The following is a 25,215-nucleotide window of genomic DNA, read 5'->3' as shown; positions in this document are numbered from 1 at the left end:
GAAGTCGGGGTAAATCTTATCCACAGGCAGCTGAGCGGGCAGGCGGGGGTGCGACCTTCCACAGAAATTCAATGAGTTGGGTTTGGTTTTTTTAAAATATTTATTTATTTATTTATCTCAATTACCCCTGCCGGCGACACAAACAGCCCCGCCCGCCCCACGCAGACGAGCCCTCGCCGCCCCTATCCCGCAGCGGCCGCTCCCGCAGCATCCCCAGGGATGCTCCGCGCCTTCACCTGCGGGGCGGGCGCCGCTCCCCGCCCGCCCCCGGCCCCGGCCCCTCCTCGGGGCGGAGCTGCGGCCGCAACCGGGGCCGGAGGCGGGCGGGGACCGGGTCTGCGCGGCGCCGCTGCCTCCCTCCGCTTCCCTCCGCTTCCCTCCGCCCGCTCCTGCTGCGGGAGCGCGGGGCCGGGCCCGCTGTGCGGAGCTGCCGCGGTGAGTGCGGGGCCGGGGCCGGGCGGGGGGCGAGCAGCGCGGCTGGGGGCTGGCCCGGCTCGGATCGGCTCGGTCCAGCTCGGTCCGGGGATGCTGAGGGGTTGGCCGGGGTGCCGCGGTCCTGCCGAGCCGCGGGCGGGCGCGGTCCCCGCCGCAGTCACCGCGGAGTTTGGGGAACTCCAGCCCCTCCGCGGGCAGCCCGGCGGCGGCTCGGCACGGCCACCGCAGCCCGGCACATGGGTGAGGACGCGGTTCTTGCCCCGCTCAGGGCCGTTCTCACTCGGCGGGGCTCTCGTCGCTGGTGTCGGAGCGCCGTTCGTACCGCGGGGCACCGTGCGAGAGCCAGCGCGCCGTGGATCTGGATGTTTGGGGCTGTTCGTGGGTGGGTTCTGCTCGGTGCGTGTAGAATTCCTCTCCCTTCTGGCACGAGAGGGGTGTGGATGAAATTTGCTCGAGGTGGCACAAATAGAAGGCACCGTAACTCCTGAGATGGGGCTGCCGGTGGCGGTTTCTGTGTGAGTGAGGTAAGGGCTCCTGGGGACAGTCTCCTTCAGACACCGGGAACTTCGGGCTGAACTTCAGCCCCTTCTCCAGCTGCGGGGCCTGAGGTATCACTGGTGGCAGAGATGCTCTCGGTTGACTGGCAAGCCACCAAATTCTGGTTTATCTCTCTGCTCGCTTATCATGAAAAGATCTTTTCCGCACGGTGAAAACCGCTCGAGGAGGCGGAGGAGGAAGATGGTTCAAGCTGCAGTAGAGTAGCAGCAGGAAAAGTGGCTTTTCACAAATTGTCAGGGGAAGGAGACGGTTCCCAAACGTGGAAATAAAAACCCCAAACCCATCTCTGAGCCCCCCTGGTCCCTGACAAACCCTCAGGGACCCTCGGGAGCAGCGGCTGCCTGGGCTGCCCTCGCTCTCACCTTGACCCGCTGTCCTGAGCCCTGCCATTACTGTTAAGTGGTTTTTCACAGATGGAAGGGCCAAGTGCTGTTATGGCAAAAAGCAGAAGGGTTTTTTTCTGGCTGGAGCAGAACTTAGTCTGGAGGTGGATTGTGTTTGTTGTGCAAGATGTAATGTATTAAATCCTGAAAGTGAAGGATACTTTTTCATTCATGTTTTTTCCTTCCTTTTCAGTGCTATGGGTTGGATCAAAAACTGTGGATGATATTAAAGTACTCTTATTACAGTATTTTCATGGGGTTTGCTTCATGTCTTGAGAGCTCTCATGAGGTTGGAATACAAAAAAAAAAAAAGCTAATTTTCCTTCTGACTGGAAAACATAAGAGACTATTTCATAAGAAAAATAAGGTTTAAAGTGTTGAACTGCAGATATGTGTGATGGATGTGATGAAATGCTGAGATATCACATCTTCTTTTTGCCATCAAGACCACGTGTCCAGGATATGCATTTCTAACAATGTCTTGTTGTTGAGTCAGTTGTTGCAGGAAAAAAATGACTCTGTGTGAATGTGCTGGTACCAATTGTACCAGCTCCATGGTGCTGCTGCATGGCTTCTGCAGTCACTTTGTTGGAACCTTATTTTCCCTTGGTTTAATAATTTATAAAATGCCTGTTGCCTCTAGGCGCATTTCATCCAGCAAGAAGAAAAACATCAACCAGTGTTTACTGGTTACAGAGCCCGAGGTTGACAAATAATGAAGCTTTTGTGGATGAGGGGGTGTCTCATTTTTATCTTATATAAACTCGCAAAAATGCAGGATTTGTGCTGAAAGTCTTGTTGGTTATTACTCTGTTCTTTTCCCCATCCTTTAAAAGGTCTCTTACCTGCTGGTGACAAAGTGGGCTTTAACTGTGACTTTCCTTACCCTCATTTTGGGTCTTCTTCTCCTTTCTCCTTTTACCTGTGCCTGATTTAAGTTTAGCAGCTCTTGAGTATTTAACAACTGTCAAGTAAGATGGCAAAATCAGATCCTACATCTTCACCAGCTGAGCTGCTTTGGCTGAAAGAGATCAGCCTCTTTTTGGGCAATAAATTACTCTCTCAAATCCTCTGCCAGATACTTATGAGCCACTATCATTAACTGCATTTTGAATCACTCATTGAGCTGGAGGGGGGAAATTGGCCTGCAGTTCATCTCATCTCCTTTGAAACTGCTAAATGATGATTCAGTGACCTCAGTGGGCAAATTATATCAGCAGCTAATTGGCCTAAGAAGAAAAACTTGCCTGATATCAAATAAACTGGCTGCTGCTGTTCATTACCTTGAAGAAGATGCTCTAGGTGAAACCTCCAGTTTCAAACGGTGACAGGGTTTTGTTGTGGCACTGGCAAGGGAACACAGTGAGCTCCTGCTTTTGGCCATACCTGGCTGTGGTGTCCATTCCACCTCCAGCAGGTGTTGAAGGAATTGTCCTTTGAAGGATAAAAATCTTAACACTAGAAGCTTGCCTCCCCTGTGGATAGCCCTCTCCTCTTCCTCCTCAGAGGGGAAAACTGCTCACTGGGGTGTGGTGTTTTTGGAGGACTTGGCTCAGGGGGGATCCCAGCAGAGCTGAACTTAGGAAAGAAGAGGAAGCATTATGCAGGGGCCCTGCTCATCACCTTGTCATTCCCATCCTTGCTTTGGCAAAGCCCTTTCCAGGAGCCGTGTGCCACTTCCCAGAGATGCCTGGAAGCTTTGTGGCCCCACCCTGGGGGCAGGGGTCAGGGTTACCCCCTCGTGCTGGGTGGGCAGCTGGGGAGAGCAGGACACTGAGCTCTGCCCGTGCTGGGGTCAGCCCCACCTGGCTGCTTGTCCAAAACAGTTCAGGGCCAGGGGCTTCCTGCAAGGAGAGCTGGAATTGCGGGTGGGTGCCGGGGTAGAAGCATCCAGGTGTGGCCTGTTCAGCTTTCCTTGCTTAAGGAGCTGCAGGAGTGAGCTGGGATGTGTGAAAGGGGTCAGCTGGTGGCTTTTTACAAGGCTGTTAGTCGACTTATACCACCTCCTAGGATGGTCTTGCCAGCTGGCTCATCCTTTAGGGAAGTTTCAAGAGGCTTATCACAATCTTACTAGAAATCTGTCGTCTTCTATTAATCTGCTTGTCTCTCCTTGTCTCCTTCCCCAGCGCTCCCCTGCACATGCATCTGCACAGCCCTGCTGCACTGCTGCTGGCCCACACCAGCTCTGCTGCTGGCCAGAGCCTTCTGCAGGGCATGCACAGTTGGGGACTGACTTTTTACTGTCCAACATGGGGTTTTTTTCTTTATATACAGAGAGATAGTACATTTTAAAATGTCTTCTTTGAAGGTGACACTGCTGAAAGGACAGAGGAGCCGGGGTGCTTTGCAGGCTGGGTGGAGATGCAGGGTGGTACCAGCAGCAAGCTGAGTCCAGCTCTGGTTAAGGCAAAGCCCACTCCTAGGTCAGGTCCTGCTCAGTGTGGAGCACGGGGTGCTTGGCCACCGGCAGCAGCACCAGGGGTGGGTACTGGTGGTGGGAATCTCCTGCACCTCATCCCTGACATCGGGGTAGTTCCTGCTTTGCCAGTGCTGGACTTGGCTTGAGTGAAGAGCAGCAGAGAAGCTGTCAGACTTTGGGAGATGACGGGAATTAATGCAACACCCCGGGTCTCACGGCAAGGTGGGAAAGGGTTTGTCAGTGGAGCTGCTGACACGGGACTGAGTCAGAACTCGGCGCTGCTGTCTGGGGCAAACAACACCTGCAGGGTGATGTGGCTCTTCCTGACAGAGCTTTTCCTTGCAGCTCTCAGGAGCGTGTCAGCACTGGGGTTAACAGCCACGTAGGCACTGAGGAAAAAGAATGAATAGCTTGAGGAAGGCTAAGCCTTAATACCCAAACAAAGCAAAAAAAAAAAAAAAAAAAAAAAGGTGTATCGTTTGACGGGGATTAAGTGAGCTGTGAGATCTCTGGCTCTAGAGGCCCAGCTAGGAAATACACATCCTTTGACAGGGGTGGCTTGGCTGTCCCTGCTTCCCGAGACAGCATCCATGTGCTGATGCAGGTGCTGGAGCCGCCCATCTGCCTCTCCCCTTGACTTTCACAGGGATGCTCTTTCTCCTGCACAACACATTGTTTGCTCTCCTTGAATGTTGCTAGCTGGCAGGGAAAGAGATCAGTCTGTTTTTTTCCAGAATAGTCAGCTGATTTCATCCCTTGGGAAGAGGTTGAAAAGCATGAGACAGGTGGGTTGGCATTCCTGCTTTGTAGCCCTCCGTGATTCCAGCAGGAGAAGGAAAAATGGGAGAAGTGCAGTTGCTGGGTACATTTCCGTGTTTGCATTTGAAAGAGCTTGATAGGCTGTGATTAACGGGGCTAAATGGAAGCTTGATAAATGGTAAGTTCAAAGGAACCTCAAACAAAAAATGGCTTTCCAAGGAGGCCTTGGGGTGTGTGTAAAGGGCAGGCTGTGGCTCTGGTGTGGTGCCGCTTGGTTCTAGTGGGCAGAGAGCACTGCAGGGCCTGTCCCTGCCCGCGTGTGTCCCCTGCACCTGCTGAGGGACAGCCCTGGGGCTGTGCAGACCCTCCTGCAAGGCCGTTGTTTCTTTCTTGGTTTAAGTTCATGTGATGTTCCCAAACTGAGACTTCCACATCTGCACCCCGGAGCTGCCCGTGTCCCCATAGCCAGGCCCCAATTAAGGATGCTCTAAAAGCAGCAGGCCAGCTACCATGGCCTTGCAGATGAGAACCATTGGCCTAATCTATTTTTACAGTGAATTAAACTAGGAAAAGGTACTGCCACTCTAGAATAAGAAGCCACCTGGGGAGTTAACCCAGAATAGTCGTTCTGCTTTGAATTTGCGCCCTATCTCACTTCAAAATAACTTTCCTTCCACATGTGCAGGCCCTGTAAATGCAAAAAATACAGGGCATGGCTTAAGCAGGGTCCCCAACGGAGCCAGGAAAACACCTTCTTTTTCCTGAGGTCTTCTCTGCATCCACACACACTCCTTAACTTAGGCATCCTTCCCTGTCATGGATCTGCCCTGTTTCATGCTCGATCCCCTGCAGAGGACTGAGCTCCTTTCCCACCCCTGCTCTGAGCTCTGCTCCAACACCCTGAGTGCTAGCTCCCACAGCCACCTCTGCTGTCCTCCCCTGTCCTCATGCAGCTCCTGAGCAGGTCACACACAGTGAAATGAGCATCCTGAGTGCTCAGTCCACGTCAGGATTGCACAAAGAGCTTTTCTCAGCCTGGCTGGGGCCTCACCACCTTCCTCAGTGAGTCAGTGTGAGCACCAGCTACAAGAGGCAGCAACAGGTTGTTTTTTGGAGCTGATAACTTGGGCTGGGCAGGGGTGGCAGGTGTAAATTATCTGCAGTGGCCAAAGGCTCTGCTCTGGTGCTGCTCTGGTCTTGTGTCTGTCAGGAGGAGCAGTGGGGATGTTAGCATGATGGTTTCAGTTGTGCTGAGACATTGCTCCTCTGGATTTGTCAAGCTCAAGTTAAATGTATGTAATTTTAACATCTCCTGATTCTTCGGGGGCTGACTCATGCTTTCTTGGCCTGAATGATTCATAGCTCTTGAACTCCATTGCTAAATTCATTATGCAACAATTACAGGGTTGGAAATGCCACCCTGAGTGCACACAAACAAGCTGGCAGCAATCCCCCCCTCCTTTTCTCTCACCCTGAGTTGCCAAGAGACCTTCCTGGTGAGTTTGCTCTTGCCCCTGCTTTGTAGGTGAGGGTCTGCCATGTCTTGCTGCTCTGCCCTTGAGCTGGCAGGGGCCGGAGTTGCAGGTTGGGTATTTCTGGAAGAGAGGAGAGCCTAGGAGGGGAGGATGTGGAGGTGCACAGCTTCATTCATCAGGACCAGTTGCCTTAATTTTGTCCCAGCTGCTCCATGTGATGTTCTGGCATAGCCTAATGGTCCAAATGGGAAAACCCCAAGTCTGAGGGTTTGCTCTTAGGGGGCTCCATGTGGTGATGGTGGATTTTGGCAGCATTTCATGGGCACAGATTCTGGTTGATGACTGCACAGCAGCTCAAAGGTCAAATACTCATCCAAGGAGAAAGACCAAGGAAGGCAGGAGAGCCCCATGCTGGCTGTGAGGTGTCCAGTAATACCTTCATTTTCTGTCCCTGGTGGTGCTGAGATTTAGGGATTTGTGTAGGACTTGGCTTTTTATTAATGAGGTCTTGAGCAGGAGTTCATCTGGTATGTGAAGTTAAGTGTGTTCTGTGCTGGGTGGGCTTTGTTTGCTGCCCTGCTTAACCCCCCAAAGCAGTGGGTGGGAGCAGTGCTGTAGGGCTGTCAGTGGGATGCAGAAGGGCCATCCCCACCATCTGCTGGATCAGATGAGAATTCAGGCTTTAAGGTGCCCCTGCTACCTCAATTTGGCTTCTACACTGGTTTTTCTGCCACCCAAATAACACTTCTTCTCAGGACAAACATTCCGGTGAGGTATCTACCGAGTGGCAGGGTTGGCATCTCTGCCCAGGAAGCCCTGCAGAAAGTCTTCCCCAAGAGCAGCCATTCTTCCCAGCTGAGTTCTGGCCCTTAAATCTTGATGTCTTCAGGAAGAGTCTCTCCTGGGCAGGTCTGACTGTTTGCACATTGGGACTGCAGAGAAGAATGGCTGAACGCTGGGCTCATGAGTGGCTGAGGTTTTTCAAGGTTTTCCTTGGATCTCCTTGGCCTGTGGCAGCAGACCTCTTGTGCTGGTAATCCCAGAAATGGCAGAAGCAAAGAACGGGACTGGTGAGGAGGAGAGCTGTACCAGCAATTCTGGTTCCATGCTTGGAAGTCAAGTTAATCTAAAGCCTCCAAAATCCCATTTTCAAGCTAGTAAGTGGTAAATATTTGATTAAAGTGGATGTCAGAGCAATTGTATTGTCAGAGCAGCAAGTCAAGCCAACAACCACCCCGACTGTGGCCAAGAGGAGATGCAGAAAACACAGAAAGTAGGGCATGTGTGGTGACGTGCGGGTTGATAGCTGCGCCTAAAAATAAGGATCTTCAGAAACAGAAAATCTGCCTTGCAAGCAAGGCAGTGGCAAGCTGCTCCCAGAGTCTGATTTCAGACTGAAACTGGCGATGTTGGCGCCGCAGAGAGCTGTGCTAACGTTTTGTTAGCATTCTGCTAGCAAAACATTTCATTTCAATCTCGTGGCTTGCGTCTGAGATAAGGCGAGTTCCTCTGGAGCAGGGCACGGGCAGAGGTGGAAGTGAGAGGTGGTGATGCCTTTCCCGTGCAGCCTTTCTGCTCATCTGCATCTTAAGGAGCCTTTGTCCTCTTCAAGTGCTGTGATTCCACTTTCTAGAAGATGCTCTTGTGGTATTCCTGCAGGCTTCCAGGGAAAACAGCCTGGATTGCCCTGATCTGGTTTGTGCTGATCGTGGCTGCTGCTGTGAGCGGGCTGGCCCTGGTACCCTACCCTACTGCAGGGTGCTGCAGGAGGCCTGACCCGGTCTGGAAATGTTGCATCAGCAGCCTCAGGGCTCCCTTCTCGCATGCTGGTGTCTAACCTTGACCTGCAGAATCTGGGGGCACCGGAAAATGAATTTTTTGGTGACATGCGCGTGGTTTAGCCGGTCAATAAGTCATCATGGAGTTCACCAAGGTATAAGGGCTAAACCCTAGACAACAAATCCAGATGTTTGAGCTGTCTGGAGCAAAGCATCAGGCACTGTGGCGTGGATAATTAATTGCTCCTGAAGTTTCACCTCTTTGCTCTCCCAGCAGAGCCTGTGGGCAGCCTGCTGGTCTCTGCACAGCAGAGGCAGGAGGGTAACACTATCCTGAGTATCTGTACGGGCTCCCTGATGGATGCAGGATGGGTCAGAGGGCATCTTCTTATGTTATTTTGTTAAGGCCTTTTGAGGATTATTGGAATTGTTGTAGATACGCTCAATAATGTCCATAAGCTTTAGAGCTGAAAGCATTTTGTTAGCAGTAATTAAATGCAACCGCTGCTTAAAACGGATGGATCAGATGGTTGGGAAGAGAATCCTCTCATAAATCTCCCACAAAATCAATACTCCTCCTGTCAGGTGTGTAGCAAACGCTTTTAAATTCTGCCAATCACTGGCTCTGTCAGCGTGATGCCATAAAGCTGCCAGAATCACACCTTTGCCTTGGAAAGAGACGAGCAAGGCAGGACTTTCTTTTGGTGGCAAAAACCCCCAGAAAACAAATAAAAATTGAGGAATGTAGTCCTGCTGGATGATAACTCCCTGTAAGAAGGCACAGCCCCCGGGGTGCACAGCTGTATGGGGCAGGTGGGATTCCCGGTGTGGGGATTCCCAGGGAAAGGCACATCCCTGTCCATAGCTGGGAGCCTGTGTGAGCCGCTGCCACAAGCCACGCTGGCACGGCCCGAGGTGCCTAGGAGCTGCAAATGGAAAATCCAGGCACTTATCTAGCTTGTTGCTGTGCCAGAATAGGGCTGTTCCCAGGATTATTTTATTTTTTGTTTTCCGTGGGCCAAAATATGTGTAAATGGCTTTAAACAATGGAAGGATTTCTGTTAAAAAGAGTGGGGTGAGGGTGCGAGAAGGGCTTTAATTTATATCTTGAGGGAAGGGTGTGGGCTCTTCCAGTGGTGTTTTTTGAGATTCTGTTGGAAATTAGCTTGGGGTTTGCATTTTTTTTTAAATTTATTTTTTTTTCCCCATGTCTTATTTTAAAGCCTGTTTTGAGGGGAAAATTGTTTTCCAAAAAAATTGTTTTCCAAATTACAGATCTCTCAATGCGTAGCTGAAAGTGTCAGGAAGAGGGATGGAGTTTTGGAAGCCTGCACACATCTGTCTGTGGAAGGGTTGATAAAAAATGGAAGCTCTAACCAGAAAAACAAATAAAAAGAGGTAATATCACTGTCACAGATGGGTCGGGCTGCTTTCCCTGCAGGTGTCTGCATTGCAACCCCCACTCCCATATAATGTGCTGTGGAAAAAATAAATGGAGAGCCCAATTGGAGACTTATGCCCTCAATTAATTTTTGTTCCACATAATCGGAGCTGCTGCATGCCTTTCCTTCAATATTTAACTGCCTGGCTCAGAGGATGGGGCTGCTCTCGTGCGAGGGAAGTTGGGATTCGCTTCGTGTTTGCACAGAAATCCCATTCTGATCCTTCTTTCTTTGCCTAAGGGCAGGGATCCTGCTGCTCCTCTGATGCCAGAGATAAATTTTGTTAGCAGACACTTCTCTGCTAAGGGGTGCAAAGGGGAGGAGAGGGGAGTGGTGTGTGCTGGATTCTTGAAGGAATAAAATTTCCTTGTCTTCGAGCATCATCTTCCCTGGAGCCGTCAGTGCTGTCTGGGGCACAGTCAGAGGGGAGCAGGGGAGAGCTCTGCTCCTGTTCTGTGTGCTCAGCCCTCAGCTCGGGGGAAAAAGGAATCAGGACAATTAGTGAGTGCTGTCTGCAGCTTCGCACGCTGTTGAGTGAGGTTTCTCTGTGGCACTGGGTTAAAGGAGAATTCCTTGTTCTGCTGTAGTTTGAAATTGAGCCCTGAACTCACCTTCTGATTTTTAACTCGACTCGAAGTCGCCGTTAAGGTTTTCATGTCCAAGCTGGCAGAAATGCCCCTCTCCCTTCTCCTTGTGGAATTTCATGGCCAAGAGCCCCGGGTGTCTGTTTTTACTGATTCACTGATCAACCTGAAAGAAGAGGGGAACCCAAGGCTTCCCCCTTGGGAAGTACAAAGGGGCTGAGCAGTTTTTACAGCTCCAGCACATCCTTCAGGTTGTTCCCAGTGCCTGGTCTAGGGCTGCACCTCAAACTGGGGCTGGAACTGCCCATTCTGCCCATGGATGTGGAGGAAGAGCCAGTGAGAGTGGAGCTTGGCTGGTAAGGAAGATGATAGGGAGTCAAAATAGGAGAGGGGAGAAGAAACCCCCAAGTATTCGTGAGTGGGAGAACCGTCCACATGGAAGTTCTAGAGCTGAAAATTTCCCCATGCGAGGGCAGTTTAATGCAGAAAGGTGGCAGCTCTGGAGTGCTGTGTTGGAGCAGGAACACAAAGGTGCATTTGCTCTGCAGAGCTTTTCGAGGAAGGTTTGTTAAACGCCTCCAGGTCCTGCTGCCGTGCGCTGGGAACGGGCTCCGGGAGCAGCTTTGCACAGGAGCCACGTGGAGGGAAGCGAGATCTGAGCTGGTTTATTGAGCTTTAATGCTCTGGCTTGCTCCTAAATCGTGTGTGAGCTGTGCTCAAAGCCCTTCCCTGCTGTGCCTGCTGAGCCCCCAGACTGAGCTCCCCAGCCCTTCATGTCTGGGGATCACCACCAGCCTTGTGTCACCTCGGTGCACGCTGGTGTGGGGGAGGACTGCTTAGCACAGAAGGTTTTTTTAATTTTTTTTTTTTAAATTTTCTTAAGGAAGCCCACGTTGAAATATTGATAGGAAAAAGAATGTATATTGTGCTGTGTTGGGTGTTTACAGGAAATATATAGTGAAAATACTGAGGGGCTTTCCAGAAACTGCCAGTATTGTTATGAGTGGAACAGTTGGGAGGACAAAAGAAAGATGCATTTACATTTTCTGTTGGCTCCAAAGAGATTTTTTTGACTTTCTGCTTCACCTTTTTTTTCTTTCTTTTTTTTTTTTTCTTGCTTGTACTTTATTCCTCCTGCTGGGAAGGAGCTCATTGAAGACAGGGAGATTATCTGGAATTAGAGATAAAGCAGCCAAACCAAAATGTTTTTAATTCTCTGGAGAAGAATTTAGCTTGGAATTTTGAGCTTTCTGTCAGGCTAGAAAAATAATTTACAATGATACACCTTCACCACCTTTGCAGCAGGCAGCAATGAAAGTTCCTTTGCTGCAGATGGTAAAACAGTATCTTCACTTTAAGAAGGTAATTGGGACACAGATTAAGTTACTTACTTTGCATACAAGAAACCTGTGGGAAAGCCAAGAATCTCTCCTGAATCTCCCAATTTCTGATGAGGTCTTTCACCCAGCATATTTCTGTGCCTGCTCTTCCCCACCAGCACTCCAGGGCAGATGTAGGAGTTGTGTTGCCTAAGGGGTCCTGGCTGAAATACATGTATATGTATGTATATATATATATGTGTGTGTGCGTGTATATATATATATATATATATATATATATATGTATTTCTTTTTTTAAGTGATGTTTCCTGCCACTTTCCCTGTCATTCCTTCAGGAGGAACCATTCTTCTGGTAGTGCTGAGCATCTGATGCTTAAAGTGTAGCTGAAGCCCTGAGTGAGGAAAGGAGCTGTTTACTTCTGAGATACCAGTGAAATTAAATCAGGCAGCGACAATTTTCATAATTTTCACTCCTCTGTGTGGTAAACCTGTGGGTGCTGTGGGACTCACAGCACAACACAGAGAGAATAATACGGTGTGTGCAGGAAGAACTTGCCACCAGAAGCAATAGCCAGAGCTCTCAGAGTAGCACTGAGGGACCAGTAGGTTCCACCAGCACCTTGTGGCAGGAGCACAGGACTAGAAATAACAATCCTGAGGTGGTGGTATGGCTCTTGCAGTGAGTTTGCTGCCCAGGGAAATGCTAGGAGCCTTGATCTGTGTTCATCTGCTCACCTGTGGATGCCCTTGAGCTCTGGAGAAAGGTTTGTTGCAGATTATTGTGAGGGCAGTGGCTGAGGTGTGTGTCCAGCTGTTGTTTGATGTGCTGCCTTGGGCTGCATTCAGGATTCTGCCTTCAGCCTCACCACCAGCCCTGATGTCCAGAGGAGATGGTGGTCAGTGCCCACCTGTGCCACAGTCCATGCACAGACCCACACAAGGGAGATGGTACAACCTGTGTGGCAGGGCAGTATTGGAGAAATAAAAGTTTAGGCTTCAGAAAAAAAGAAAACACTTGAGGAGGCTGGAAATGCTGCTCTGTAGGAAAAGGGACTGGGACACCACAGGTGAAAATGGGGCTGTGATTCTGTGGGGGAATAGCTCTTGTGATTTGAAATCCCTTTCCCAGTTTGCCATGTGGTCGCTGTTGGTGTCCATCCATCTGTGTGTCTTTGAAAACCCAGTGGCCAGGTCCCTGTTGAAGGAGTGTGACCCTACAGGTGGGGCTTGGTGCAGTGCCCTTACTGATGGTGCTCTGATGAAATGTTTTCCCAAAAGGCAGGAAGTGACAGAGGCAGTTTTATAAAAAACAGCTTTAGGCTGTGGTGGTCTAAGCATGAAAGACCCTCTTGATTGGATGCACTCTCCACTAATTAAACAAATAAACCACAGAAACCTCAGGAGCTCCTATCCAGCACAGGGCTCCCTGTTCCCGTCAGTAGGACAGGAGAGGGGTTTGTTTCCCATCCTGCTGAAGGTGCTGCAGATGAGAGCAGCCCACGTGTCAGTGCTGGGGTGGGGAGAGCCTTGGCAGAGCTGCTCGTTCTCTACAGGGACAGGGCTTAGGAAATGACTTGGAGCATGTCCCTCAGGGAAGGGTGGGAGAAGGGTGCTGCTGCCCTTCCCACCCAGCCTGGGCCGTGGGAGGGAGGGAAAGGACCTCAGCTCCTGGTGTGGGGTCAGCCCCAGGGCACAGCCCCTGAGCCCCCACCTTGTCCTCTCTTGGGGGTGGTTGAACTCCTGTGCCTGCCTTTCCTGCTGCTCCTGCCTGACCCTGGGGCTGTCACCTCCTCCTCTCAGTGGCTTTGTGGCTGCCTGTGGATGGTGTTTGGCTTTTGGGCTCAAGGGAGCTCCTGCCTCATTGGGGACCGAGTGCTGAAGAGCTGCTCTGCTGCTTCCTGCAGCGCCTGGGAGGATCCTGGCCAACAGCAGGAGCACCCATGCAGAACATGGTTCTTTGGCTGGTCTGCATCCCTCGGCAGGGACAATGCTGAAGGTACAGTTTTCCCAAAGGAAAAGCCTGAGAATTCCTCCTTGGTGCCTGTTGCCAGAGGATGGGTCCAGCAGAAGGGCTGCAGTGGGCTGGTCACCTTGCATTTCATGGTGCAGGAACACACAGATTGCCCTTGGCCCTCACAGGGAGCAGAAGAGGTGAATTTGGCAACTCCTCACCTTGCCATGGTGCAGGAGTTGATGTTAATGAAATAAATAAATCAGGCACCAGCTCCTCTGCTGGCTGCTGATGCACTCAGATCCCTGCTGCAGGCTTTCGTGCTTGGTTTCCAATTCCAGTGGGGGGATTAGCTTGGCGTGGGGAGGAGAGGGCTATTTCTGTGTCCTCATGACACTGACTTGACTTTGTGCTGCACACACCTCACCTAATCATCCTGGCCTGTCCTGCAGGTGTCTCACCGTGAGCAATCCAGTGGCTGGAAATGATCTCCTTAACTTCAGAAGTGGCTGCTCTGGGTCTTCCTGTTTTCCCTTTGCTTGAAAGCTTTGAGAAATCTCCAGTCTTTCACTTAGAGGTGTCCCACTCAAGGGTTGCTCTTCTATGGTTTGTGTTTGTTTGGGTTTTTTTTAAGTGGAATAAAACTGAAATCAGTTGATGACACTTAAGTGAAGGACTTCTGTGAGTGTTTGTGTTCTGCATCAGTGTCATGCTGTGCTTTAACTGCTGCCTTGGGAAGATGTGACAGAGGATTTGCAGGTCTCAGCTCCAGCTTCATCCTCAGATGGGGAGATGAGGAGACTCCAGCCTCACTCAGCAGCATTTCTGCTTTAACAGATCCAGCTCCAGCCTCAGCACTGTAATGGCAAACTCTGCAAGTTGAATGGTTTGTAGGAAGGTCAGGGGCCAGCTCTGAGTGTGTGCTGGTGGGGGAAAAGGTTTTCACCTTTGGTTTTCACCTTCGAGGGAGGCAGGTGCCAACCTCAAAGTGTGAAATGGGGAGGACTGTGTGTGTGGGAGACGCCTTCAGACAGGGTTGGTGGCACAAGGTGCAACCCCTGAGTCAGTCAACTCTCACTTCACAGTGAACTGCTGTCTCTCGTGCCGTCAGTGAGTAACCTTGCCTTGAAAGCCCTTTTGGGTTTAGTCAGGTGGGAAAAAATACACAGGAAATGCAAATTTACAAAAAAGCCCCATGATGGTGTTGGCCAACACTTGTGCACCCTTTGCAGGAACCAATCTTTGTCCTGGTCAGAGTGAGCCTTGCCCTGCTGCAGGGAGGGAGAGGGATGGCACGAGTGCCTTGGCTTCCATTTGACCCCTGAAATATCCCCAGTGTCCCTGCAGGGCCAGGGCCTGTGTGTGTGTGGCAGGATGTACTCAGCACATCTGCTGAGCTCATGGAAACTGCTCAGCTCACTCCAACACGAGGAAGGTGCTTTTTCCTCTGCCCCCTCTTCTCTTTAAATAAAACGGAAACCAAAATGTGATGCCTTGCAAGCCACAGACACCCACACAGCCACTTCTGTGTCACTTTGCAGGTAAACAAATGCTGGGGCCTCAACCTGTGCTATAGTTAGCCTGACCTGTTTGTGCCACAAGTCAATGTGCCATTTCTTTAGGCACAGGGAAGGAACCAGGTCACTGGAAAAGAGGCAGCCAGAGCAATGGGGCCAAAGTCATTTCTGGGGCTCTGGGGTCCGTGAGAGTGAGAGGAATTATGTCTGGGAGAAGTAGAACTGTGTCCACTTCAGGAGGTGCTCTCAGGGTGACCTTTTAGTTCCTCCAGAAGTTTATTTGGTGGTTGGATTGAGGACATGCTGGTGTTCGGTACTTCCAGAGATGTCTTGATGTCCGTGGATCTCCCCTCTCCATTTCACTCCCCTTTGCAGAAATCTCCCATTTCTTCTGCTGTGAGAGCAGAGGAGCTGCTGGGGGACGAGGTGCATGCAGGAGAGCTGAAACATGGGCAAGCCCAGCCACATTTGTCCTCGACTTATAAATCAACGTCCTGTTGCTCTTTCCAGGGTGCAGTCCTAAACCCACAAGAAAACTTCCAGCCTATCTTGTGAAACGCTGAAATAAACTTTCCTGCTTTAATAATCCTGCAAAATTAGGTCCTCATTTCTACTCCAGGTGTGTTTTGGAAAATATTTGTTCATCTTTGAGCAAACAATGGCAGAAGTGGCCTGGAAAAGGAGCGAGGTGGGAGTGCCTGTGCGGTATTTCGAGAGGCATTTCCTGCCCTTATCTCCCCTCCTTCGAGGTATTGTAACTGGGGCTTCAGATCCGCAGGCTGTGCTGCTGCAGCAGAGACTGAGATTGCCAACAAAGATACTTCCCAGGAATGCTTGCCAGGGGCAGGAGCTGAGTTCACGGGAGGTGCTGAAGAGCTTTCCAGCCGAGCGCCTGCGCTCGGGAAATGCGTCTGTCCCGCGTGTTCCCAAAAAGACAAGCTTTTTGGGAAGGGCAGTCGTGCATTTGCTGCGGGGTTTCTGGGGACTGTGGTGAGTCCCAGCCCTTGGGGGCTATGGGCAGGGGTCAGGGAGAGCTGTGAGTGGCTCTTGTGCTGTGGAGGAGCCATGGCATACTTCCCTTGCTTTCCGGTGCCGTGCTAAAGCCACGGGTTGGTATTTTCCATCTCAAGCAAGTGAACTGAATTTGAATTTTGAGCTAGTAGCTCCCTTATGAAAAACTTCGCAAGGATTTGGGTTTGTTCCTGTGTGGAACTAAAGCGTTTTTTGGCACCCTTAAATTCTTAAGGGATTAAACAGGGTTTTTGTTTTTTTGTTTTTTTCTGTTCAGGTCTATCCTGAAGTCCTCAAAATAAGGTCTGCAGGTGCTGCTGAAGCTGTCCTTGGCCATTTGCTGGATAAAGCAGCTTCCTGGACCTGCCTGTGTGCTCTGGCTGAGTTTGTTTGTTTGCAATTATCTCTTGGAGGAAATGGCATGTCTCCCTCTCACTCTGCCCAGATATTTATAGGTAAGGTCAAACCCCTGTGGAAGGTCTGTGGCAGTGTTTAATAGGTGTGGGTGCCTCAGCCTTGAGGGTTCCCTGGGATGTGGTGGATGTGCTGTGTGGTGTGGACACTGCCCTGCAGCCCCTCAGAGACTCTCCTTGATGGGCAGCTTTGCCCTCTGGGAGGGATGAGCTCTGACTTTTCCTGCCTCACCTGGATGGGGTAAGGTTTGATATCCTCACCATGGCTCTCAGCTGGCTCTAGCTGCCTCTCTTCGGCTACTTTTCTCATAGATTCTCTGCATCCAGTGCTTACAAGGCTGTTGCTTCCTCTCTTCTGCAGCAGCACAGTTGAGCTTCAGCTGTCTCATTGAGGTTTTCTCAGCTGCTTGTGAACACTTAAGTTCTACAGTTGCCCTTTCTCATCAACACTTTCTCTTTCTTTTTTCTCTGTCCCCTCCAAGCTGGCTGAACGTCACGAGCTCTCATCTCATACCTGGTTATTTGCTGCTTACGTGGATTTTGCATGAGCCATTCAATGTGGCTCATGCAAATTTGCACAGGTCTGTTTGGAAAGGATTAATTCAATTTGCTTGTGAGGTTGGCTTCATTTCAAATGCACTTGTTGGACATCTCCTGAAATCTGGGGTGTGTTTCCTCCTCCCGTGCAGCAGGTGACTGGCAGCTGCCCATGGGTCACTGACTGGTCACTCTGTGGGCAGCCCTGCCCAGAGGTTTCTGTTGTGGTCACACTGAGGGTCAGGAGCTGTGAATTGACTGCTCTCACTGCTGTCCTTGTGGATCCTGAACAGCAAAACCAGAGTGATTTAGTGCGTGGTGAAGAGAAAACCTGAAGGAAGAGAGAAAGGAACACAACGCGGGTGTTTTTGAGAGCTGAGGTTGTTTAAGTGTTTTTAATACCTGGGAGCCAGGTATATCCATCTGTCCTCAGCTGGGGCTGGATGGATGAGGCAGAGCAGCACAGATGATGCTCTTGGTGGGTAGAGTTCCTCTGGGAATGCCTGCCTGGCCTCGGGCACCACAGGTAGCCCCAGATATCTCCAGCCTCTGGCTTCTGGGTCATTTGTGCTGGAATGGCCTTGTCTGGTGTCTGTGACTGCCCTGGCACTGCAGCCTTGGTTCCCTCTGACTGAAATGCCTCAGGGAGGTGGCTGCTGGTGTCCATCAGAGCAGGACTGGGGTGGGGACACCTGGAACCAGGGGTGGTGGAGAGGACCAGCCCAGGGAATGATGGGGCTCTCATCATCTCAAACTGCTCCCAAATTGTCTGACAAATGGTATGGAACATGTGGAGGATCTTTGCTTATTAAGACTTTGTTCTGCTCCTAGGAGAGGGTTAATGTGAGCAATAGACATGAACGAGCTGCATGGTGGAACTTCTGCTTAATCAAGAGGGTTTTGCTGGGATGTTTGGAGTGGGGGAAGGGTGAAATCACCAAGGCCGGTAAGAACAATTAAAGCAATTAGAGCAATTAAAGCACAGTTAACTCAGCTGCCTTTTGAGGTGGTAGATATTACCGGTTGTGTTTTCCAGCAGGCTGAACTCCCAGTGCTTGATGATACCTGACCTCTCCTGCTCTTCTCGTCATTCCAGGTTCCTACCACATCCTCATCCTCTGCCATGGGCCCTCCCCAGCTCAGCCTCAGGATGTTGGTATAGCAGCAGGTGGCTGCCATCCAGAGGACCTGTGGTGGGACACCCCTTCCCACTGGGACATCCTCCCCCTCCCCTCTGTCAGCAGAAGCCATGGATGCCCACGTGGACCTCCTGACTGAGCTGCAGCTGCTGGACAAGGTGCCCACGCTGGAGAGGCTGCGGGCAGCCCAGAAACGCAGGGCTCAGCAGCTCAAGAAATGGGCCCAGTATGAGAAGGAGATGCAGCACAAGAAGAGGAAGCACGAGAAGAAGAGAAATGCTGTGAACAGAAAGAAAGTGTCTTTTGAGGCCAGCGTTGCCCTGCTGGAGGCTTCTCTGAGGAATGACGTGGAGGAAGGTATGGCGCTGGTGCCTGGCAGGTTTTGTCTGGCTGCCTGTGAGCTCCATGTGGTGTGAAGCCCTCTGTGGTGTGCAGAGGCATCTGTGCTGCCATCCATGGACTGCCCTTGGTGTGCTGTTGGCCTTTAAAGTGTTTCCATGTCTGATACAGCTCCGAGGTCCTCAAGGCCCTGTGTGACACCAGCGTTACCTCGGTTGGCATCAGGAGTGGGTGCATGAGTGCCAGGATGGGGCAGGAACTGTGACTGAGGTTTGGGTGAAGCGAGGCAGTTTTCATCTCTTCCCTTCTCACACTTCCTACTTACAGGAGGTGTGAAACACTTCTTTGCCTTCTGGGTGTGCCTCTCAGTGGTTTTATGGAAGTCTGTCGCAGGGATTTACATGTCAGTGTAAATCTCTTCAGCTTCCCTGCTTGAGGGCATGGATTCAGAATACATAATTTTTTTTCCCCCCAAATACTGGGAAGCATGGCTTTGCTTAGTGCTTCCTGAAGAACAGAACTGCAAATCGTTCCAAAATTGGTTTAATTGCTCAATTTCAAAGTGGATGAAAGTGCTTTGCTTCTGCTACCAAATCTGAAGGGAGGAGGGAAAAATACGTCTTAAAGTCAATAACCATTAGCCTCAGCACAGCACGGGGGAAAACCTGTGAGCTCTGGGGAGGCAGAGAGTGCTTCTCTGCAGAGGAGTAAAAATATCTCTTGCAGGAGAGCTGGAGCAGCCTTTGGGCTTGGTGCTCTGCAAGGTAGTGAAATGATGTGACCTTCCTGATGCCTTGGCATGGCAGAGGAGGGTGCTTGGGAACCCTGGCCGGTGGAGCATCTCTGCTAGAGAATGTTGCTCTAGTTTCCAGCACCCTGTACAAGAGGCAGTGTATCCTTGCCTGGTACGTGGGTGCAAGGCAAGGACCTCATCTTGTCTCGTGAAGAATCTCCCCAAAGTCATGTCCCTGTCTCTGAGCAAGCCTTTTCTGCACTGTGACTTGTCCTTGTGTGTGTGTGTTTTGCTCCTGTTGGGAAACAGAGCGTGGACAGTGGTGACCCTGCCTGGGCACTGTCACTGCATTTGCCGAGCCCTGCCGTGGCTCTGGTTCTTTGTGCCTTTGTGACCTCCCTGGGACAGCAGACCTGGGATAATGCCCTGGAACTGCAGGCCTTGATTCGTTCCTTCCTTGCTTTAGAGGTTTCATAGCTCGTTCCAGCTCTGTGCTTCAGTGGTCCCGTGTTTCTCACTGTGGTCTTCTCAGTGGGCTCCAGCAGTGAAGCCAGCTGTGAAGTTGTGACGGCTGGCATTGCCCGAGTGGGCAGGTTTGTGACTTGTGTCACCTCTGCCTGTGCTGGCAGCTATTGCCAGGTTGTGGTTTGGGTTTCACACCCAGCTGTTCAGCTGCCAGTGGCAGTCACAGTGCTGGGACAGATGAGAGTTTGTGTGGTGCTGGTGCCTCTGCTCAGCGCTGTGGCTGTGATGGGTCTGCAAGAGGCCCAACCTCATAGTTTTGCTTTCGGCTCCTTCTGGTTTGGGCTCTGGGCTGTTGGGAAAGAGGAAAGCTCCTGACTGTCTGTCCTACAGATGCTTTCCCATTTTGTGGGGATGCAGGGATGGTGGTGTTTGTGATCGGGGCCCTGGTGAAGGGTGGCTGTGCTCCCTGAGGGCAGCGAGCAGGCAGGGCTGGTGTGTGTCCAGGCTGTGACACCACTGTTCTGGTGGCAGGGTCCTGTGGACAGTGGTCTTTCACCATGTGTGGACATGGATACTTCACTGCTGAAGCTGCAGAGTTGAGCTTTCAGCTCCCAGCTTCACTCTTTTCCTCCTGTGAGGGAAAATCCAGCACTGCAGGTCTCTTTTGGCACCATAACCCTGCTGACCTCTTTCCGTGGGCAAGCCCAGAGTTGTGGGCCTGAACCAGAAGCTGCTCTTTCCAATGTGATGCTGGTGATAAAACCCAAATGTTACAAAGCCACTTCCCTGCTGACAGAAAATCCATCTCCCCACCCTCTGCAGAGGACAGGGGACAGTATTCCCTGGGCACAGGTGCTTCCCAAGCAGCTGGATTTTTCAGGTGCCTCAAGTTTTCACCATGAATTTGTTTCTTGCTCAATTAATTTGAGTCCTAAAAGTACTGTGTGGGCAGGTTCTGTGCCTGCTCTGCCCCCTCTGTGCTGTGGGACCAGGATAAAGGGAGGAGGGGACAGAGTCAAACCCGGGTGCCAAACTGGCAAAATTCCTTATCAAGGCAGTGCAGGAACTCGTGGGCTTTCAGAGGTCCCAGGTGATTATTTTGATACGTGAATCATCTTTTGTTTCCATGTGGGATGTGGAGGGGGAGGTGAAATATAATTGATTAAGAAGTGGATAAGTCAGTGTGAGGAAGGTTGGAGCTGGGGGCGCAGCTGGCACGTGTCACCTCTGAGCTGCCTCTGGTGGCTGTGCCATCACCATGCCTTGGGACTTTGCTGTTTGTTTTTGTCATTCCCACCCCCAAATGGGAGAGGGGATGGTGGTAGGTGCTGTGCAATGAAATCAGGGAGGAGAAAGTGGAGTTGGGTACTGGGTTGGCTCTTTGTCCAGATGATGTCTGAGGCTGTGGGGTGTGTAAACACCTCCTGAGGTGGTAGTTAAATGCTGTAGGATGGAGCTGGTGGGTGCAGAACCCAGCCCTGCTCTTCAGGGGTTCTGGACATGCAGCTTTCACTGTTCTTTGCCTGCCTCTTGCCCAGGTGTATCTGAGAGAGCTACTGTGTGCCAGGTGACATGTGAAAGGCAAGAGGAAATGGCCTCAAGTTGCACCCCGGGGTAGGTTTAGATTGGTTATTAGGAAACATTTCTTCACCAAAAGTATTGTCTGGCCCTGGCACAGGCTGCCCAGTGCAGTGGTTGAGTAACCATCCCTGGAGGGCCTTAAAAGGTGCATCCATGTGGCACCTGGGGACATGGTTTAGAGGTGGCCTTGCAGTACTGGGAGAATGGCTGGACTCGATGTTTGATCCTGGAGGGCTTTTCCAGCCTCAGTTGTTTTGTGGTTCCATGGCCTCAGTCCAAGCAGGACTGAGGGCAGGGGCTCCTGGAGACCCTCAGCCCCGGGGTGGGCAGGAGCTGCGAAGGGGTGATGGCTCCTGTCTGCTTGCTCCTCACATCTTCTGCAACACATCTGTCAAAACATCCCAGGTTTTACAAACAAGCTGCTATTAAAAGCTCCTTTGGATCTCTGCTGGCAGAAGCGGGGTAGGGAGCACACTGCAGACACGCTGGTGGCAGATGTGAGCGGACAGTCAGTCACACTGGGCACAGCGAGGGGACAGGCAGTGACCCCAGACTGAGGGCAGCCGTGCCCCTGGGCTGCAGGGTGCTGCCTGGACCTTCAGTTTGGCAAGCTGGGAAAGCTCCAGGCAGCCCATGGGTGAGCCCTGAGGTGGGAGAGCAGAGCACTCCCAGCTGCCAGGCTGGACCCGCTCCGTGCTCCTCTGTGGGAATGGATGCTGGGGAGGGGCACCACACACCATCACCATTTCAAGTGGAAATGTGCTCAAGCCCTCACCCAGCTCTGGGCTCAATCCGAGCTGGTTTCAAAGGGATGGTGCAAAAGGGAGGGCCCTCAGCCCACACAGAGCTTGCAGGGAGTGTGGTGCTGGATGCAGCCTCTGGGCTGTTCCGACGGCTGCGAAGGAGTTGCTTATAATGCAATAAAGGAATGCTTTATGAGCTACTCTACTGATTGCAAAGGATTTCAGAAGATAAGAAATTGCTGAGGGCTGTGGCCCTCTGAGGCTGTTCTGTGAAGTGATGGACTGAAACCATGGAGAGGTGGCTGGTCCTGCCATTCCCAGGGCAGCACCTTGTCCCCAAAAGCAGCCAGGGCTGTCATGTCCAGGTCTTTCTACATCACTGAGCTTTTCTAAAAGTAGCCCCAGAGCATGGGGAGACGAGCTGGTGTTGTGTAAACTGAAAAACAGATCCCAGGGGTGGGTAAAGTGGCTGCTTGTACAGACGTGTGGCATTTGCTGTCTGGGAGTCCATTTGCACACCTGGGCTGTTTGCAGTGGGAGCTCCTGCTTGAATGACACAAACTGCGGGTTGTTGGCACTGACTTCAGGGTGAGCTGGGCTCCTTGGAGGAGCCAGCAGAGAAGCAGAGACCCCGAGGATTGATTCACCTTCCAGCGGTGCCAGAGGTGCCCTGGTTTCTCCTGCTCTGGGATGAGAGCTGCCTCCCACAAGCACCCCCCGGCGATGGCATCTCTGCAGAGTCCTTCAGCTCCCACCTCCTGCCACTTCATCCTGCAAAACTTCATCAGAGCCAGAGTGTTGCATAAAGCAGAGCTTCTGCAGGAGTTTAACCATGCAGATCCTTGTGGCTGGTGAGCCCCAAAGTGAAGGAATGCTCAGGCTTGGTGACCTTGGACTTGGCATTTGGCAAAACAGTTCCCAGTGACAGAGCAGAAGGCATAAGCTTGGAGCTCAGTGTGTGGGGAGGATTTCCCTGGGGAGAAAGCAACTTATTCCTATAGACAGGCGTCTCTGCTTCTCTTTGTGCCACCCCTCAAATCTGTCCCTGTGCTGTGCTGCCCAGCATGGTTCACGCACCTTTCCAGGAGCATCCCCGAGCAGCTCCCACCATGCTCCCTTTGCATCTCTCTGGAATAAACCCAACCTTGTCATTTGCAAAGACTTTTAAAAGAGGCCCTAATTAGTGTCTATAAATGGCTTTCTTTAACCTTTCCAAGCTGATGTGATCTGTTCCCTTGTTACTTCAAACCCTTTATGAGGTGCCTTAATTTTCCACCCACATTATTAATCTCCTGAAGCTTTTTTTCATGGGGTTCCTGTGTCCAGGTCTGTGAGTAAGTGCATTTAGCTGTCTGAGAAGGTTTTTCCCCTGGGTTTTGTGCCCTTTGAAGGGCTCTGAAAAGAAAAGATCTCTTATCACCATCAGTCTGAGAGTATATCTGAGTATTTGGGAATGGCTTGAGTCAGAAATTAAAAGTTTCTTTTCAATAACAAAGGCATTTCTTGAGTTTTAAACTCACTGAGTGTGGAAATGAGAGCTGTCCTCTTTAGGAAGCTGCATGTGGGAGCCCTCGGCAGTGATGAATTTTGTTAATTTTGTTAATGGGGGTTGGTGTGTCTTCCAAAAGCAGACTCACGGATTTGGCCACATTTTAACTTGGCTTTTTCGTGCAGTTTGGATGTGGTGCCAACGCGGGGTGATTTGCATATGGCAGCTAACTAGAGGCATCTGGGAGCGTGAGCAATATTGAATCAGCAACTTTCTCTGTTGTCATAACAAGTAAATATTTTAAATTTTTTTTTCTCCCCTATTCTCTGAAATTCAGTCAAGTGGGGTAATTATATCCATAGGAGCTTCAAATGCCAACTTTCCTGTCTCTTAACACTGAAAGTCCACCTAAGGTTTTCCTGGGACGAGGCCCTCTCCCTCCCCAAATCTGGAGTCAACTTCAACAATTCATTTGACAATTTTTCTTTAAACAAAGAGTTTGATTAGAAATACTTCTTTTATTTCTCAAAAGTTCGTCATTTCCACATCATTTCATTTTCTGGCTTTTACACTTGTGCTACCTCCCACCATTTCTGATACCACTGAAAATATTTCTGGTGTGTTTTGTAATAGGATTACAGGGTAATGAATAAACATTGGATTCAAACTGCTTGTCCTGCCAGTAAGAATGGTCTGTTTGGGTTTAAAGTGTTTTTAATCAAACAGGGATTGGCCAATCACTGTCGTCAAGATTTTGTTTCTTACAGGAGGTAGCTTAAATCACTTAATCATCATCTAACATTTGGCTACAGTGTGTTTTGGAGGAGAAGCTCAGTGTCTCCTTGGTTGCGTGTGCGCCTAAATACAAACTGGACATTTCCTTGGTTTATTGGTTAACGTGGCCGTGTGTGAGGAGTGTTCCTGCCTCCAAAGGAGATCTGGGCAATAGGGAGGAGAGGCTGGAACTCCTCAGGTTGTGCCTGCAAGGTGCAGTAGGTAGGAGATGTAAGGTCACCATCTGCTCTCCAGCCCTGCCCGGCCAAATCACGGCAGGAAGGGCTCAGGCTGCAGCCTGTACTGGGAACGTCAGACTTTTGTGAGCCCAAGGCAGATTATCAATGGGACCTTAATTCAACCAGGAGCCTGGAGATGGCCCTGCCTACAGGTGCTAAATCAGCGGCATTTAACCTTTCCCTTCCCTGTCCTGGCTGCTCTACTTCCCGTGACGTGGAGGCAGCCCTGCATGCCTGCCTGTTTCCTGGTGTCTACAGAGCTGTCAAATGTCCGAGCCAGGACTCCCAAGTCTGGTACTACTTGCTGACATGTCAGTGCCTCTTTCTAGCCTGTACCTTCCCAGCTTGGTTGTCCTTGTGTTTTCTCCTGAGGGCACCACTGCCTGCTGTGTCCAGGAGGGGGGCCAAGGCATGGCTGTGGGTGGATGGAGCACTGGGAGCAGCGCACCTGGCTCACTGGGATAACAGCTGGAAGGGCTGCTGCTACAGCCCAGCCACAGCCTTGCCCTAGGAGTGGGGTTATGGGTTTTTTTCTTGTAGGCAGAGGGTTTCTTGCCTGCCTGGCTGCCTTCCAGGTGAGTGTTGTTGCCTGTGCTCCGATTCACCCTGTGGTTTGTCCCGCTGCAGGAGCGAGGAATCGGAGAGCGTAAACAGCAGCTCCCTCGGGGACCTCCCGTGTCTTCTGTGTATTGAACAGCACAACCCAGAGTGAAATTTGGTCTGCTTTCTCTCCCTGGCTGGGAGCTCTGAGAGCCAAGGCTCTATCCTGCTGTGGGGCTGTGTTGCGGGGTCTAATCCAGGATGTAGAACACGAGCCCCATTGCTCCCGAGAGCTTTTTGCAGCATCATTCTGTTATCAGGTGTGTTTTGTAAAACAGCCCCCTGCAGAACAACCCACAACCAAAACCGCAGGTCTGCAGCCACCCATCTGATTGTTCCTTGCAAATGAATGTTGGTGGGGAAATGATTACTTTTGGGGGTGAATCCTTCTCGCAGGGTGAAAGCTGATGTTGCTGTTTTTCCCCTGGAACAGCTGAAAATGCATTTCCTGTGAGGAAGAACTTGCCTGTAAGCTGTGGTTGCAGGCTCTGCTTTCTGCTCCGTTCTCCTG

At 51.0% G+C, this 25,215-nt stretch overlaps 1 protein-coding gene across 3 annotated transcripts in view; it reads left to right on the top strand.

Moving 5' to 3' along the window:
* The first annotated feature begins 381 nt into the window (after window positions 1–381).
* PPP1R16B (protein phosphatase 1 regulatory subunit 16B) overlaps window positions 382–25,215 on the top strand; it is a 59,570-nt gene continuing 34,736 nt past the window's right edge. The window contains exons 1-3 of one of the 3 annotated variants that reach the window (XM_066198653.1): window positions 419–435; window positions 15,930–16,107; window positions 17,699–18,098. In XM_066198653.1, coding sequence (XP_066054750.1) covers window positions 17,852–18,098 — 247 coding nt within the window. In that variant the 5' untranslated portion in view covers window positions 419–435; window positions 15,930–16,107; window positions 17,699–17,851. Of the gene's footprint in view, window positions 436–15,929; window positions 16,108–17,507; window positions 17,549–17,698; window positions 18,099–25,215 lie in introns of those variants that run through there. The other 2 variants (XM_066198655.1, XM_066198656.1) reach the window with 2 other exon arrangements.

This window comes from Chamaea fasciata, unplaced genomic scaffold (genome assembly GCF_029207755.1).
Source record: "Chamaea fasciata isolate MVZ Bird 193981 ecotype frontalis unplaced genomic scaffold, bChaFas1.0.hap1 SCAF_17, whole genome shotgun sequence".
Classification (NCBI taxonomy): domain Eukaryota; kingdom Metazoa; phylum Chordata; class Aves; order Passeriformes; family Sylviidae; genus Chamaea; species Chamaea fasciata.
The sequence above is the reverse complement of the archived record's forward strand: the minus strand, read 5'-3'. Positions and strand labels throughout refer to the sequence as shown.